The sequence below is a fragment of the Neltuma alba genome, unplaced genomic scaffold, assembly GCF_004799145.2.
Source record: "Neltuma alba isolate B1F8T4 unplaced genomic scaffold, ASM479914v2 tig00011654_pilon, whole genome shotgun sequence".
NCBI classification, from domain to species: domain Eukaryota; kingdom Viridiplantae; phylum Streptophyta; class Magnoliopsida; order Fabales; family Fabaceae; genus Neltuma; species Neltuma alba.
In genome coordinates, this window is record NW_021636301.1 from 645,298 (window position 1) to 661,788 (window position 16,491).

Genomic DNA, 16,491 nt, shown 5'->3' on the forward strand with positions numbered 1-16,491 from the left:
TACAAATATTTACAACTAAAAATAGTCCATTCGCATGTGGACAGATTACAGCCTAACATATCCTGCGACAGCTATAGTCACCTACTGTCATGAAATTTTTCAACTATTGACACCACTATACAAAATATAATCGAACCCACCACCAAAAAATCAAAATGGGTTGTCATAGCTACTTCCCCAACAACTCAACAACTACATAGTGGGGCTCATTTATGTACAAAAGTAGCTGTGTGTTGAACCAAAAAAATAAAAGACCATTTTGAGCAACAAAGTCACCCAGGGTTCGGGTTAGTGCAAATCTTTCTAGTGTGACCAGCTTCACCACATCCTGAGCAATGATACGCTTTCTTCTGCTGGAATTGTGATTCAATCCTCCTACCTCTGGGTCTTCCAGCACGCCGAGTTGTCAATGGTGGTTGTAGGAAGATGGTGGACGAGTAATCTTCATATCGAAGGGAATCTGGCCTAGGGATGTCATGGGTCTCAACTGGAATCATGAGTCTGCCATAAATTTTCTTTTGGGCTGAGAGTAAAAAGCAATCCTCGACATATGCATATATATTACCATATACCTTCTTGATTGCAGCACACGCATGTGGGCAAGGTAGTCCTGACATTTGCCAACCTTTGCAGGTGCATTCACGTAACACAAGATTTACCCGCACATCTAGGTTTCCCCATCTGACCCTGAAATTGTTCATTCCATAATTTTGCACATCCATTCTTTCTGATCTGGCCACATGATCCATCAACTTTTCCTCTATATTAGGTCCCACACCATTGCTCCAATTCGTCATGGCTTCTTTGCTGTGGTACATCTTGTTTGCCAATTTTTCCCTGTGCTCATGTATCAAGACAGCTATGTTGTGCTTCCTCTCACCAACAAGCCAAGCATTAAAGGATTCGGCTAGATTTGTTGTGATATTGTCCCACCTCTTGTAAGGAAATTTGCTTTGTGCCCAACGCTCAATGTCTCCATTTGTTTGAAGCCATTGTCCTAATTCTGGACAAAATGCCATTAGCTTTTCCATACTGCAATCAAAGTCTCTATCAAGTCTTGCGTATGCAATAGAATCAAGTAATTTTAGTGCAACTTCCTTTGTCTGTCCGCTGGTCCTCCTCTTTCCCCTGGTTATCTTCAAAAACTCAGCACTGTAATTCTCCTTCACATGACGGTAGCAAAAAGCATGTCGATCTCCTCCAAACACGGCTTGCACTGCACCTTTTATTGAGTTGTGTCTATCCGATACTATTGTCACTTCTAATGAGCCCGTAATATCCTTTATGTTACCAAGAAACCATGCCCAGTCATCAAGCGTCTCACCTCCAACAATCGCATATGCAAGTGGGAATAATTCATTATCCGCGTCATACGCTTGTGCTCCCAATAACGTTCCTTTGTACGGACCACTCAAGTGGCATCCATCCACATATAATACAGGTCTGCCACCTTTCAAAAACCCTTCTACACAGCAACCGTATGCAATAAATACAGCTTGAAATCTATTATCTGATGATGCAACCCACTTTGCTACCGTTTCTGGATCACTTTCCTTCAGCCTTTCACATATCCAAGGGATTAGCATATAAGACTCCTGCGGACAACCATGAATTTTTTCCAATGCTTTCTCTTTCGCCCTATATGCTTGTTGGTAGTTGAGCCTCAACCCATACTCTCTTTCCAAATCCCGTCTAATGTCATTTGGAGCTTTGTGCATGCAAGAAATCAACTCATCTATTATGACTGCTGAAGCAAGTTTGCACCTCTTTCTCTGAGGGACAACTAAGTTGTCTTGTGCATAATGCAAGTGTTCATAGTTAAATCTTCTCACAACTAGGAATCCATTATTCTCACCTACACCATATGCTGAAATTTCCCAGGGACAACCATCTACACAGCACTTCACAATCATCTTATGCCTATCATTCTTTACGTACCGGTAACCAAACTTGTGTGCAAGGCTATACTTATATAATGCCTCTCTAAAATGTTCAGCACTAACAAAGGTTTGCCCTCTTGACATCAACAAATCTGCCCACTTTGATGAATTCATCACCGCTATTGGGGTTGGCAACGTTTCCATACCTACACTTCCTATCAGTGTTGGCACATCTTGTACGGAAGATATGTTTATGTTGTCTGTGTCTAGATCCAATTCCATTGCAGATACTGACATTCCACAAGGGCCAACCAAATCATCTAACCTGCATAAACAAATACAGCTATTCAGTATTACAGTTCAATTTATCAAAATTGGACATATTCTTTCTTATCCTACACACAATCTTAATAAAACCAGTTGAGAACAACTTACTCTTGTACACTGTCCAGCTGTGACACTTGTGTGAAGTCTTTCTCATTCTCACAAACATAAACATGGCCACTACTATTGTTGTACTCAATTACTTGTCCAACACCAATATCGTCAACAAGATCCAAGAATGTATCCCGGTCAAAGCTAACTGTGTACTTCATTTTATATTCACGAGTCCCTGGCCACACATCATGAGCTACCATGCATTGTAGTTCTTCATATGTCATCCCTTCTCTAATCAATCTTCCAGTAATGATGCCCCCTTCATAAATGAATTTCCCTTCTGAGGTCTTTACAAAGTGCCCTCTAACATGAAAGATGCAAAATACTTGTTTCCTACTACTGCTAGCCATTTATCCTCTGCTGCTGCACATCATTCAAGTATGACACAACGTACGTTTACATCAGCAATTTGACAATTGACAACAAGAATTAGTATTTTCACAACATTATATTGCTTTTTCTCGCACACACAACCAGAATTACCAAATTTACCATCGTACTATGTATTTTCACCATTCCTCTGCGCGTCTACCTGTCATATAACCCATTCCAGGCCACACACCCATTTCCCTTTCTTTTTCGCCTACCTATGTTCCTTCAGCAGTGCATTATTCTCAATATGCACCCACTTTTGAAAACATCACAAACACCACATCTTTAACAACTTAAAACAGCATCAGCATGAATTTCTTAAACCATAAAACCGTAAGATTTGCAACTCACTCCCAACCTACATGCCCATGCACTTAAATACTCATTTCTTCCTCATTCACCCATCACAACCCACCTGTGCTAACCGAATCACACCAACAAAACCAAAATTTTAACAACAAAATCTTACCTCCCACGCCAACCTGACGCTACTTCCAGAGAACACGCAACACTGTAGGGCACACTTGCGACTTCTCTCTCTTGCACCAACTCTAGCTTGGAGTCCGAAAGACGGCGGAGGGACGGACCGCAAAAGTGAAGCTCCGCCACTGCGTTTTCTCAGCTCATGGTTGTCAGCTATCTCCCTTCCGCACCGGCGCGCTGCATGGGAGAGGCAGGAAATAACGCCATCTCCTCCCTTTCCGTCTTTTACACCCGCTGATAATATGTCTCATTTTCGGAGGAAATAAGTCTTCATTAGGGGCAGTGGCGTCATTTCGCTTGTGGAATTAATATTAGATTGGCCCCTTGGTCCTGCAGTGAGATTTCAGAATGTTTTGGGGGCTCTTTGAAATTTTTTGTCTTCTGCGGTCCTACAGTGAAATTTTCCCATAATTTAACCAAATTTTGAATCAAGCCCTTATAAATTTTTTTAATTAAATCCTTATGCAGATGGGCAGATATTGCCATGTAGATAAAGCAAGGTCCGGATTCATCGTCATGACCGGCTACACACACACATATGCCGACAGGTCCGAAAGGTTGCAGAACGTGTTTGCCATCATCCAATTCTCTGTCTTCTGAATATTTAGTACTTCTTCGATACTAAGTATAAAATTTATTTTATAATATAAATAGTACTATAAAATAAGTTTTATATCTAGCACTTGAGAAGTATCATCCAAAGAAATAGGATAAGGGAAATTAATCATAGAATAATAATAATGATAATTTAGCAACTTGATATGTTGTTGCAACTTAAAAGCTATTACTTCCGGTCCTAAATATAAGAGCTAGTTGACTAATTTGAGTAGATTAAGAAAATAAGTTAAGTTCGTTGTTTGTTATAAATATGTGTTGTTTTTTCTAAATATTCTTGCTAATCTAGTTTATTAGTTAGAACTACTATTATTAGAACAACTATCTTGGAAAAATTTAGATAAATATGAGAGACAAATGAATTGGGTTTTTATATTTAGGACCAAAATAAAAGTCAAATAAGATCTTATATTAATAACCAGAGGTAGTATAATTAATAGGAGAAAACTTACCTCCAGTGTCTTACATCCAGTAGATCCAATTCTCCGATCAATAAGTGCCATGTGGATTTATTAAACAACTAATCATTTAATGGCGTTCCTCCCCTGCATCAACGTCCGAAGTGTCGCATCATTGGAACCTGTTCAACTCTTTCTGCAGAAACTGCTCTCTCTCTCCTCTCTCTCTCTCTCCCTCTCTCTCTCTCTCCTCTCTCTCTCCCCGGTTTATGTGAGAACATGGCTCTACAAATATTGCTGATGGTGGCTGGGACAGCAATTCCTTTCATACCGCGCCACCAATCAAGAACACATCAATGTACATGTGTTGGTGCAAATATCGCAACAAATTGTGTGAGACCCAATAAATCGTGCTTTATATGCCCATCGGGACTGCCCCCATTTGGGTGTTTGGGCTCAACTCATCACTAATTAATAAATGAAAAGGGGGATTCTGGGCTTGATGGATGATTAGGTTTAAATTATAACTATCCTTTAATCTTACATAAAATTTTAATTTATTCTCTAATTTTTAAAAGTATATTTTTATTTATTTAACCTTAGTACTGTTAACAAAAGAATAATGATATTGAGATCTTGAATGTTAATAAAATATTTTCAAATTTTAACAAATTAATTTTAATTTTCAAAATAACTATGATTGTTACAAAAAAAATTGTCATTTATAACTGTTAAATTTTTGGGCTTGGATCCGCCCTTGATGGGCCGGATTATTTGACCCGGTATAAAGAGAATATATCAGTCAAATATCCAAGCGATATCATGATATGTTTGACTTGGTCAAACATCCTGAATCATATCCAATCGGTTACGATATAAATCTAATTAATTTATATTAAATTAATTAATTTATATTGTATAGATTAAATATATATTAAGTATATATATTTAGAATTAATTAAGATTGATTCTGGATTTGAATTCAAAATATCATGATATTATGAGATAAGGATATATTATATCTTATCTCAGATTTTATCTGATGGGCTCAGTGGATATTTTTATGCTACCCAAAATATCCCTGACAAAAGCTATAAATAGAGGCTTCCTCCCATCAGTTCAAATCACTCCAGTAGTAGAGCTTTCCTACTATCTCTCTCTCTCTTAATTTTCTTTCTTGTAAAAGTGGTGCTCTGCTGTGCACTTAAAAGCTCAGACTTTTATAGTCTAGCTTAAGCGTGAGCTAAGGAGATCCGACCGACCCGACCCGAGATCCGACCCGGTATGTTTTCGATCCATTCTCCAATTTTTCTAACAATAACTGACAATTTTAAAGTTAAAAAAACTAAAAATATGTTTTTAAAAGTTAATGGACTAAACTAAAATCTTGCATAAAAATTAAAAAACTAAATATATACTTTAACGTTAAAGTTTTGTGGAATGAAGCATGCCAACAAATTAAAGAGAATGTTTCCATAAATAGTAATGATTGTGTGTCTGCGTGTGTGAATTTCAAAGACAATTCTTAATCCCAGGAGGGAGGGAACGGAGGGGAGAGAGCAGTAAGAAAGGAGTGAGAGAAGGTAGAGAGGAAGATGTTTTGCCATCTCGGTTGCTCCGTCGGAATCCACATAAACCCAAAAAAAAAACTGTGTTAATGATTAACGGTTGTTGACTCTTGATCCACGTCTTTTTAAAAATAAAAGGACTAATGTTTCAAATGAAATAAATGTAAGAAACCAAAAACAAGACTTTCAAGTACCTGAGACTAAATCAAAATGAATGTAAATTATGAGAACAATGTATTGTAGTTATAGTGTGGGTGTGTCAAAAAAAAAAAAACAAATGCCACATTGCTTAAATATTGGAGGCACAGGAGTATAAATATTAACTTATGTTCTTGGGCTAATGAAAGTGTTCTTTAATCATGACTTGGATTAACCTGTCAACACAACGATATTAACCCTTTAGAATGTTCAATATTCCCCTAAGAATACTTTAAGGGCAAAAATATTTTTCAATCCATTATAAAACGAACTTATCACTTAATTTGTGCATGCTCATTGCCCAGTTTGTTGTTCTTAAAAAATGTTTAATGTTATTTTATTTTTTTTCATTTTTAATAGTTTTTAATTTTAATAGATGTAAAATCCAAAAGTGAATGAGGTTAGGGAGGTAAAATACATTGGATTCATATAATTTCATTCTTCTATATGACTCTCTATCTCGGTATAGAATTAAGAACGTTAAGAAGAAGAAGAAGGCTTAGAATGTTTGAATTATGAAGTTATTTGTGTTTGAATCTGATAAAGCGTATAGCAAATAATATAAGAGACAAAAGAAAAGCGGATCCTCCAAGCATCAAAGGAAAACATGGCCTCCTTTGTTTTTGACGCTTCTTCTTCATTAGAGCTTCCTCTTCCTCTTCCTCTTCCTCTTCTTCAAACTCTTCTTTCTTCTCATCTACTTCACTTGGATCTTCTGGTTCTTTAATCCCAACCCTACTAAGAAATCCCTTCGCCATTTTAGGCATCACAATCGTCAACTTCCATTCATCTTCGTCGTATATTGCTTTGATCCCATCCAAGACCACCCCTTCTGGGATTTTAAACATCCTTGTGAACTCTCTCATGTTCATCTCCTCCTCTTTCTTCATCTTCAAGGGCATTACGGTCATTTCATCCACTGTCTTCTCTCCACTCACCCACAGCTCACTCCCATCTTCATTAATCTTGATCTCAATGTTCCTTCTCTTATACCCTGCATGCATAAATCTTCACAATGTCTACTTTATCGATTAAAAAAAAAAAGAATTAAAGAAATTAAAGTAAGAGAAAAGAAAATTAATCATCATGAGACCTACCTTTGAGATGGGCATGAAGGATGAAGTTGGTATCAGTTTCTTTAAAGAAGAAGACATATCCTCCTTTACTGTCTTGGGCGAAATGAAGGTTAGAAACAATGGAGGTCATGTCGTGTCTGGTTTTGGTGATCTTGAGATCTAACCCTAATTCCATTATTTTATGGAATTGAAGTCCACTGATATATATATATATATATATATATATATATATAGAAGAATGTCAAAAGGACGAGGATTTTCTCAAAAGTATCGATTATTCCAGCTGCTACAGTTTATATATATAGTTGGATTAAGGATTGAGAAAAGGATAAAGCCAAGTACAGATTCATTTCTTCCTCCTGTGTAGTATTCATATTACTATAATAATATATCACAGCTTTTAATATGATATATTATTCTGCTTTTGTGCTACTATAATGTTATCTTAATTCGTGTTGGCCTGCTGGGTTGGGTGTTGCATCATGCATCGGGTTGGAATCCACCGATTGCTCTTTGAGACATGGAAACGTGTAACATTAGATTACTGTGACTCCACAGGCTTTTTCAAAATTTCTATATCAATGTGACTATGGGGGTGTTTAGATAGAAACCAAACTATGGTTTTAGAAATGCTTTTACGGTTTACGAAGTAAATATGTGGAGGAATTTGTCTCATTTTGCTGAAAAGTGCTTCTGAAATCATGGTTTGAAGATTACCAAACACCCCCTATATATTCCAAAAAGAAAGATACTGAGCACCATGATACTTATCAAATCTCAACTATTCAAATTTAATATAGACGGTCGAGATTTAATATTTAATATTTTTGTTTTTCTAAAAAAACATTTTTCTTTTAATAAGTACATAATCCAAAATAAATGTAATCTCTTAAGTATAAGTTTTTTAAAAAAAATGAATTTTTTGTTTAAAAATTAATAGTTGAAAATTTTAATTCTAGATCATTAAAACTGATTTTGAATGATTTAGATCTCATTACAGTGATGAGCACCAAAACTCGTTCTACTGAGGAAGCCGTGTTTTAAAATATAACATTTTTTGTTTAGAACATTAATTTTTTTCCGCCCATATCCTTAACTAATTATAAAACTTCTGAGCTAATTAATCAAACTCCTCTGATTAATGACTTTTATTGAGGGTAATTTTGATATTTTACAAACAAAATAACTTATTGTTTTAACTAATTTATTAATTTATGTAAAGTTATCATTAATTAGATGCTTATAAAAGAAACGAAGGGAGTAAAACAAGAAAATAAAATTAGATAGAGTTCAGTTTCTCTCTTGTATGTTATATCCGTTCCTTTGTTTTCAAAAGAAAAAAGACGATGTTTGTGTTGTTATAGATATAATAATATTTTTGTGAATATCTATATATCTCTTATTATCTTCTATATCTCCTATAATCTCTAATATATCTCATTATCTCTTTATCCTACAATTATCTCCTATTATTATGTAATTGTAAAGTTGTGCCTATAAATAGATGTTATGTATAATGTATTTAGCAACCTTAAATGGAATAAGAAATACCCCTGTCTTCTATTCTCTCTTATTTTCTTATTTTATTTTTTACTCTTTCTTTAGTTTTATAACATGTGTCTCTATGAACATAGATAACCAATTCTTTATTGTATATATTTTTTTTAAAAAAAAAAAAAAGATAACCAATTCTTTATTAATAACAAAATATTCAATATGAATGGAACGGGTAGCACTTATATATTACATGGGGTGTATAAAAAAATAAAGTATTTAAATCAGCAGATTATTAACATATGATGTTTGATAAGATATCTCATAAAATTTTGTATGTGTAGAAAAAATAATTTAAATATTAAAAAAATTTACTATTTTGTTATTTAAAAGCATAATATAGAATAATAAAAATGAATTTCAGTTTATAATTTAATAAAAGCCTAAAAAATTGACCCGTAGATTGCTTAAATTAATTATAAACTTATCACTACTATTTACTACTCGATTTTTAGATTTTCTCAATTAACAATTTTGTAAACTAGAAAAGTCCCCTTAGACACCAATTTGACAAAATCAGCTGGCTCTCACCCAATGGAAATATGTTAGGCCTTTATCAGGGGTCTACTGCCTAACTTACATAAAGCCTTACTTGGTCTATTTAGTAAATAGGCTAGATTCATATCCAGGCATATTTCTAGGCCTATTTAAGCAAACAGGCTAGGCTTAATTTCATAAGACAGTGTGTACAAGCCTACAGTCTTGACCTATTTAGTTTTTTTAAATTAAATTTGTGTTATTATATATTATATAATATAAATCAATTTTATAAATTATTTATAAAATTACAAACTTTAGTTTGACCCTAGGTTTCATATCATAACATTCCTATATAAGATCAACCCCTTTTCATTAATTAGTCATTCACCTCTACCTCTCTTTTTTCCTATCGCTCAATATGACAAGGTTAGCTTACTTCCACTGCCCTGATTTTTGTTGTTTGCTAAAGCATAACAATTGTTGTAAGTTTATTTTAATGATACCTAAATAAAATATTATAATCTCAGTGGGAAGACTTTGCCCAATTTATGTAAAAAAACCAAACGAAGTAAAATCCAATTTTATATGCTAGTTGTTGTGCTTGGTTAATCTTTAAAAAATATATCTATTTAGTCAATAGATGATTGGTTTTTCTAATTTCTACTTGATCTGACAACTGTTGTCACTATGAATTCTTTTCTTTTTCTTGCTAGACTCTTATATTACAAGTGAGAATGGATTTTAAACTTTTAAGACATAACATAGGTTTTTAAATAGGTTTGAAGTGTTATATATGAATTTGAAGGCATAGATTTTTAAACCCATTTAAAAGCCTACATTTTAAGTAGACATTTAAACAGGCTTCAGGCCTTATCAGGTCCTTTAAAGGCTCAGGTTCAGACCTAGTAAAAGCCTATATGCAAGTTTAGTCCCAAGCTCATACTTCATATATCTATTATAGGCCCAGGCCTACTTAGCTAAAGCCTAGCCAACCTAGCCTATTTCCATCTCTACCCAAAAAAATAAATAGCAAAAAGTTAAAAATGACCCTTCTTTTGATTACTAGTAAATAAATAATGATAGGTGATTATGATTTTCATATTAATTATTTTTGGAAACTATAATTTAAAAAAACTAAAATTTTTCATAAATTTTCATAAATAATATATGATGGTAAACAAAAATCTAATGGCAGTATAAAACCACTATAAATTTATGCTTTTTAATCTCTCTTTTTTTTTTAAATTATTGTGGATCCATATTCAAGTATACCATTAAACATTATATTAAGATCAATATTATAATATTATTTATTAATTTTTTCAGCTTCATGAAGTAAATTTGAATTTCATTATGGGGCATTTCTACGGTTTATTTTAGTTTTTCTGTTTTTATCGGAATAGATATGTGGATTCCAAGGCCGATCTGTTGTGAAAATTATAATTTAAAAAAATAAAATTTTTCATAAATTTTCATAACTAATATATGATGGTAAACAAAAATCTAATGGCAGTATAAAACCACTATAAATTTATACTTTTTAACCTCTCTCTCTTTTTTTTAATTATTGTGGATCCATATTCAAGTATACTATTAAAAATTATATTAAAATAAATATTATAATATTATTTATTAATTTTTTCAGCTTCATGAAGTAAATTTGAATTTCATTATGGGGCATTTCCATGGTTTATTTTAGTTTTTCTGTTTTTATCGGAATAGATATGTGGATTCCAAGGCCGATCTGCTGCTCATTTAGGAAGCTTGGCCCAATTATGTGAATGGCCCAATCCAATATACTTGGTGCTCATTAGAACTCCTATTACCAATAAATGCTAGGTCCAGCAAAAAAAGTTAATCTCCCACAGAGTGACGAGTCAAAGTTTAAATTCTAACCCTAATGAGAGAGGTGTTTATATTTAGTACCCAATAGCGCTTCAAACAAAATTACTTCTTATTGGATCATATGCCTAGTAAAAAAAAAAAGACTAATTCTTTCCACCTCTATCAAAAAAAAACTCTTGATATAGCTGGAAAAATTTGTTTTCTTTTTTAAGACTATATATATATATATATATATATATATCAGGTTTGGTAGGATTTTCCCATTGTGAATTCTACATGAGAAGCATTATGATACTCAATACATAAAAAATATAGTAATTAGACTAGGTGAAAGCTGGCCCACAAAAAAATATGGATTAACCCTTGGTTTGGTCAAAGGAGGGAAATGGAGGGGTGACAAAATTTTAATGAGTTTGATTTAGAAAGATCAAAGAGTAAAAAAATTAATTAAAAATTTTTAATTCAACTTCTTTAGTTTTTAAAATCAAACTTATTAGAATTTTCCTTCTCCTTTCCTCTCTTTCATTTCACTCATGCCATGCAGACCCTAACTAAGTGAAAGAAAATCAATTTCTTTTTAATAAAAGGTTGAGAGACTCAAACATTATTCATAAAAATAATCATATTAGATGGTTCACCTCTCTAATTTTATATATATATATATATATATATATTACTTGCATCTCATGTAGTACTACTAAATATTAAATAATCACTTCCTCTTAGCTTGTTCTTATTATGAAGACCTCCAATATGTTTTATACAAAGCATTACTTTTTTGAACCTAATATCCCTATCTAAAAACTATAATTCTTCTTAGCCAATTAATGACTTTTATTGAGGGCAATTTTAATACTCTATAAGAAATAACTAATTTGAACTAATTTTACAATAAATATCTCTGTCTTTTCAATATTGACATACAAGTCATTGTCTATTTCCTTATAAAGTTATTCAAGGGATTCATATTTGTTTCCCTTTAACTCAGGATTTTTAAAAGACGCCAATCACTAAAATGTGGGGAAAAAGCTTTGGTCTCTTGTCCCTGTCAGTAGGTAATATGTTTCATTTTAAATAATTACCCATCACCCAACCAATGTGGTGGTGCTTTCAAGTTTAATTATATCAACGATATATTTTTTCTGGGTAAGGAAAGAGCAATTTCACACACAAGCACACACACACATTCATGCTTGGACTAAAAGCAAAAGGTGATTCGATTTTTATCATTCAAGGACTTAATTAATTGTGTTATGGAAAAATATCGCCAGTTTCTGCAACTTGTAATGTGAGTCCGAATGAACTCCTCATTCACTTAGTTTCTTGTGTTGTCATGATTGTTCCCTTAGAGAGAGAGAGAGAGATATATATATATATATATATATCACTTATATAACAATTCTTGGATGATAAATAAACAAAATGCATCTAACCCTAAAACTAATGCGCATGCAAATATATATTATATATATATATATATAAAAGCTACCAGTCAAAATCAAATAGGATAACTTGAGATTATGAAACACATACACAAAAAGACAAATAGAACATGTCAGAATTAACTGTCTGATCATTCATGTTGATTTCTAAAACTCAATCGATTCAAGTTGAAATTTCATCATTTTTATTACTCATTATCTCTTCTGTCTTTACGTCTTTTTTCTTTTTCTTTTTCTTCTTGTTCAAATTTAACATCCATCCATGCATACATAACATGAGTTTAAATCTTGCTATTAATATATACTCTCTCTGGTTCAAAATATAAACTTTTCCTATTTGTTAGGTTATTGTTTTCAGCCACCTAAAATATAATTTTAATTTAGTTAAGTTATATTATTAGCAAAAAAAATTTTCATAATAAAAGAGTTTAGATATCAATGTAAAAATTTAAATTATACCAAATATAGGATGTTAAAGAGATAGAGTGGAGCAATTAAGATTAAGGGAGAACCATACATAAAGGCTAAATTCACAAATTTTTGTGTTCATAATAATCTCATTGTTTTCACTTGTAAATTTATTGTTTAAAGCGGCAAACAATATTACCAATATTTTTAGTCATATATTTGTATTACGTAAATGGTAAATGCTCATAATTTGACCAGTAAATTTACGCTATATAAATGATCAATGTAAAGACTTTCTGACTAATTAATTTATGTTTGGTCCTTCAGTATAATAATTATGATCTCCTCAAAAATAATGCAGTCATTTTTGAATAAATATAAGACATTGTGAATCAAGAAAAATGTATCACACTTTTCCTTGACAAAGAATCCTATAATGAAAGCCCTCCGTATGGATTCTATTATTCCACCTAAAAGTTGGATTTTTACCTTATATCCAGTGTATACTAAATATCCTTCATATCTTGCCCCTAATGGCCTAGAATTTGGTGAATTAATTAATTAATTAATTTTTTATATATAATTTAATTAACTTATTTTGAATTGCTAATCTTGTTTTTTTCATTGGGGTCAAATCAATAGCGTATGACGGAGTACAAGTTTAAACCCATAACCTTCTTTCCAAAGCGGAGATCGGTATCATTAGACCTAAATTTCTGAGTGCGAATTCTTTTATATATCTTGCATACCTTGTGCTAGGGCCCATCATTTGGACTTTTGCAGTTTTCAGTGATATGATGCATTTCATTCCATTCTTTTGTTTTCTCCGTAGCTCATGATGACTAGATAATATTTATTATATCTTTTTCTATTCCCAATATAAAAGCTAGTTGAGATTTATTTTGTTACTAATTATAATATTTCAATATATTTTATATCCTAAATTTATAATTTATTTTTAGACTATCATATATTTGAATAATAATTATGTTGATAAAGTAATTTCAATACAAATTATTAATTAAAAAAAAGGTATAACCAACATTCATTTTTTATATATAGTTAGCTTAACTAATTTTTTTAATATTTATTAATTATTTACTTTCTATATTTAGGAACACAAGGAGTAAAATCCAAATGATGAGATATCCTTTTATTCAGTCTTGAGTATGAAGTGGAGCTTAGTTTAGACTTATTAAGAATATTAGTTGAAAGGTACTTAAAAATGTGATTTCACAAAAGTTAAAATGAAATTTCAACTCACATACTTACTTACTTTGTATATCTTAAATTTACTTTTAAAATTATAGTTTGGTTTTTAACCAAACACTCTCGAGTTTGGTTTCTAAAATTACCCTTCATCTTAGTTATTACACAATTGAAAAACAGTGTCTTAAATAAGGCTAGAATTGAATTAGGAATCTTAAATGACCTAAACAAAAGCTACCTTTTGATTATATATGAGACCGATAAAAATCCCTCAATATTTACTTAGATAAATATAAATATATACATGTGTGTGGGTGTATATATGAGACTAGCTAGAAGCAGTACTATGTATTTATAATTGATAGCTAAAATATGATTTTTTTATAGATTTTATTTTATAAATTAATAATCGAGTGTCGGCAAGAAAAAAGGCATCGAAAAAATTCAAAAAGATTGAATGAGCATATACAGATTAATCAATGCCCAGCAATTAAAGATGATCAATATAATGAAGAAAAAGTCATCTCAAATTAATTTACTTTCATTTATTATTGATAATTCACCTGCAGCACACAGATATATGAAGCAACCCACCCAGTAAGAAAAGCCTGTCCCCAAACACACTCAAAAGTTGTTCGCAGAAACCATAAAAAAGGAAACACAACACATAATTATACATAACAAAGCAGATAGGTAACGGTGATGCTTCAGCAGTGTGTGCTTATATATATATATATATATATATATATATATAATGTTTAGCCAAAGAGATGGTGGTGCTTCTTGCCATGAGCCTCCGTCGGCTTCCTTGGCTTCCTTCTTCTCGTGATGCTCATGGAAGGCAAGGCCACCGGATCCGACAGCGGCGGCGGCGGCAATCTCCTCTTCTATCTTGTGCTTGTGTGCATGCTCTGGGTCTTTCTCCGCCTTGTGCTTCTCATGCTACATATCATTTCAAACATTCATTCATCAATGTTAACATGAATATATTTATATATAAAATATTAACTTTATAATAAATTATAGTAGTAATATACAGAGACTAATTAAAGAAAGAAGAATACTAGGGTAATATTCTTATAAGACTAAGTATATAAATTTTTTCCAATAATAAAACTCATCTCTCAAAATAAACACCATCAAGCATACCTAATTTTCAAAAAGCACACACAACAAAAAATTATCTGGAGTCAGTTATATGGATCATACAATACTATAACCATATCAACAAAACAAATCTCCAAATAAATTGTTAATAAAAAAAAGTAATGCTTAAAAACTTTACTGATCTGCCTCTACTTTTAGGCCTGTCCAATGTATACATGTCAAACGATCCTAAACGATCCTAAACGATTTTTTACCTTTCTCTCCTCAATTTAATCAAATAATTAAAATAATTTTTTAAAAATTGATTTGAATTAGAAACACACATGATCAACAATATCCTAATAAAAAAAGATCATCAAAAGGCTGGGAGAATTAAAGAAAACAAAAATCAAGAAATTAAAATGAACCAGCGTATATACCACAGCATAAACGCCAGCAGCTGCAGCACCAAGCTCACCAAGATGCTCAAGATGCTTATGATGCTTCTCTTCCTTCTTGTAATCCTCCTCAAGAGACTGACCTCCATAGCCACTTTCAGGATTCTCACCATATCCGCCTGAAGGATTTTGGCCGCCATAGCCGGCATCTACAGGCTTCTCTTCGCCGTCCTTGTGGTGGTGGAACAGGTGGTGGTGGGTGCTTCTCTTCAGCCATGCTGCTTCTTTGGTTATACGTACAAACTCGGATATCACAAATTAAATATCAGAATAAAAAGAAGATGAAGATGAGTATGATAAAGAAGAAGAAGAAATTTGTGTGTGTTGTGTGGAGGATAGGAGGATGTGTATTTATAATTGGTGATGTGTGTGATTGGTCACAGGTGAATGGGTGGAGATTATTAGATCTCGGTGGGTCCTCCTCCACACAATCAGTATTTGTATTTATTTTTTTTGATTATGACTTTGCATCGAAATGGAGGACTCATTTCCTTTATTTTAGCCACTTGGATGTTTCTCAATGTTTGCTCTAAACCGGTTGGTACAGGTGTGATTAATTGGAATGTATTATTTTTACTTTTCCCCCAAAAAATAAGTATTACTTTTACTTCTTCAACAATTAAAAGAATCTAATATTTCATTAAAATCTATATATTTATGTATAATATAAAAATTTTAACGAGTGACACTATCCACAAATAGTAAATACTACCTTCGATCCTAATTATAAGAGCCAGTTGACTAATTTGAGGAGATTAAGGAAGTAAGTTGAGTTAGTTATTTATCCTAAATAGGTGTTGTCTTTCCTAAAATATCCTTACTAATCAAGTGTATTGACTAGAACTATCATTATTAGAAAGGCTACTTTGAAAAAAAATGTATAAATATGAGAGACAAAGTGAATTGGGGTCTTATATTTATGACCAAAATAAAAGTCAAACATGATCTTATATTAAGGACCAGAGATAGTGGTTTTAAACT

The 16,491-nt window shown here is 32.2% G+C and overlaps 2 protein-coding genes and 1 pseudogene across 2 annotated transcripts; all 3 read right to left on the minus strand.

Moving 5' to 3' along the window:
- Window positions 1-272: 272 nt before the first annotated feature.
- LOC114716399 (uncharacterized) lies at window positions 273-2,668 on the minus strand. The gene is made up of 3 exons (XM_028901399.1): window positions 2,316-2,668; window positions 616-2,205; window positions 273-501 (listed from the first exon to the last, which is right to left on the minus strand). Exons 1-3 carry the CDS (start codon window positions 2,666-2,668, stop codon window positions 273-275), a joined length of 2,172 nt encoding a protein of 723 aa, XP_028757232.1.
- A 3,685-nt stretch (window positions 2,669-6,353) lies between these two features.
- Window positions 6,354-7,203, minus strand: LOC114716385 (uncharacterized). Its single transcript, XM_028901389.1, has 2 exons — window positions 7,050-7,203; window positions 6,354-6,946 (listed from the first exon to the last, which is right to left on the minus strand). The coding sequence occupies exons 1-2, from the start codon at window positions 7,201-7,203 to the stop codon at window positions 6,474-6,476; spliced, it is 627 nt and encodes a 208-aa protein (XP_028757222.1). The 3' UTR covers window positions 6,354-6,473.
- Window positions 7,204-14,486: 7,283 nt separating this feature from the next.
- LOC114716400 (abscisic stress-ripening protein 1-like) lies at window positions 14,487-15,753 on the minus strand (annotated as a pseudogene).
- Window positions 15,754-16,491: the final 738 nt, after the last annotated feature.

What these genes read in the sequence shown, in the direction of transcription:
- LOC114716385 (XM_028901389.1), bottom strand. Translation starts at nt 7,203, where the DNA reads ATGGAATTAGGGTTAGATCTCAAGATCACCAAAACCAGACACGACATG. An exon ending in CCTTCATGCCCATCTCAAAG is followed by an intron (nt 6,947 to 7,049) that starts GTAGGTCTCATG and finishes TTATGCATGCAG; the next exon opens with GGTATAAGAGAAGGAACATT.
- LOC114716399 (XM_028901399.1), bottom strand. Translation starts at nt 2,668, where the DNA reads ATGGCTAGCAGTAGTAGGAAACAAGTATTTTGCATCTTTCATGTTAGA. An exon ending in CAGCTGGACAGTGTACAAGA is followed by an intron (nt 2,206 to 2,315) that starts GTAAGTTGTTCT and finishes TTGTTTATGCAG; the next exon opens with GTTAGATGATTTGGTTGGCC. An exon ending in ACCTGCAAAGGTTGGCAAAT is followed by an intron (nt 502 to 615) that starts GTCAGGACTACC and finishes AATTTATGGCAG; the next exon opens with ACTCATGATTCCAGTTGAGA.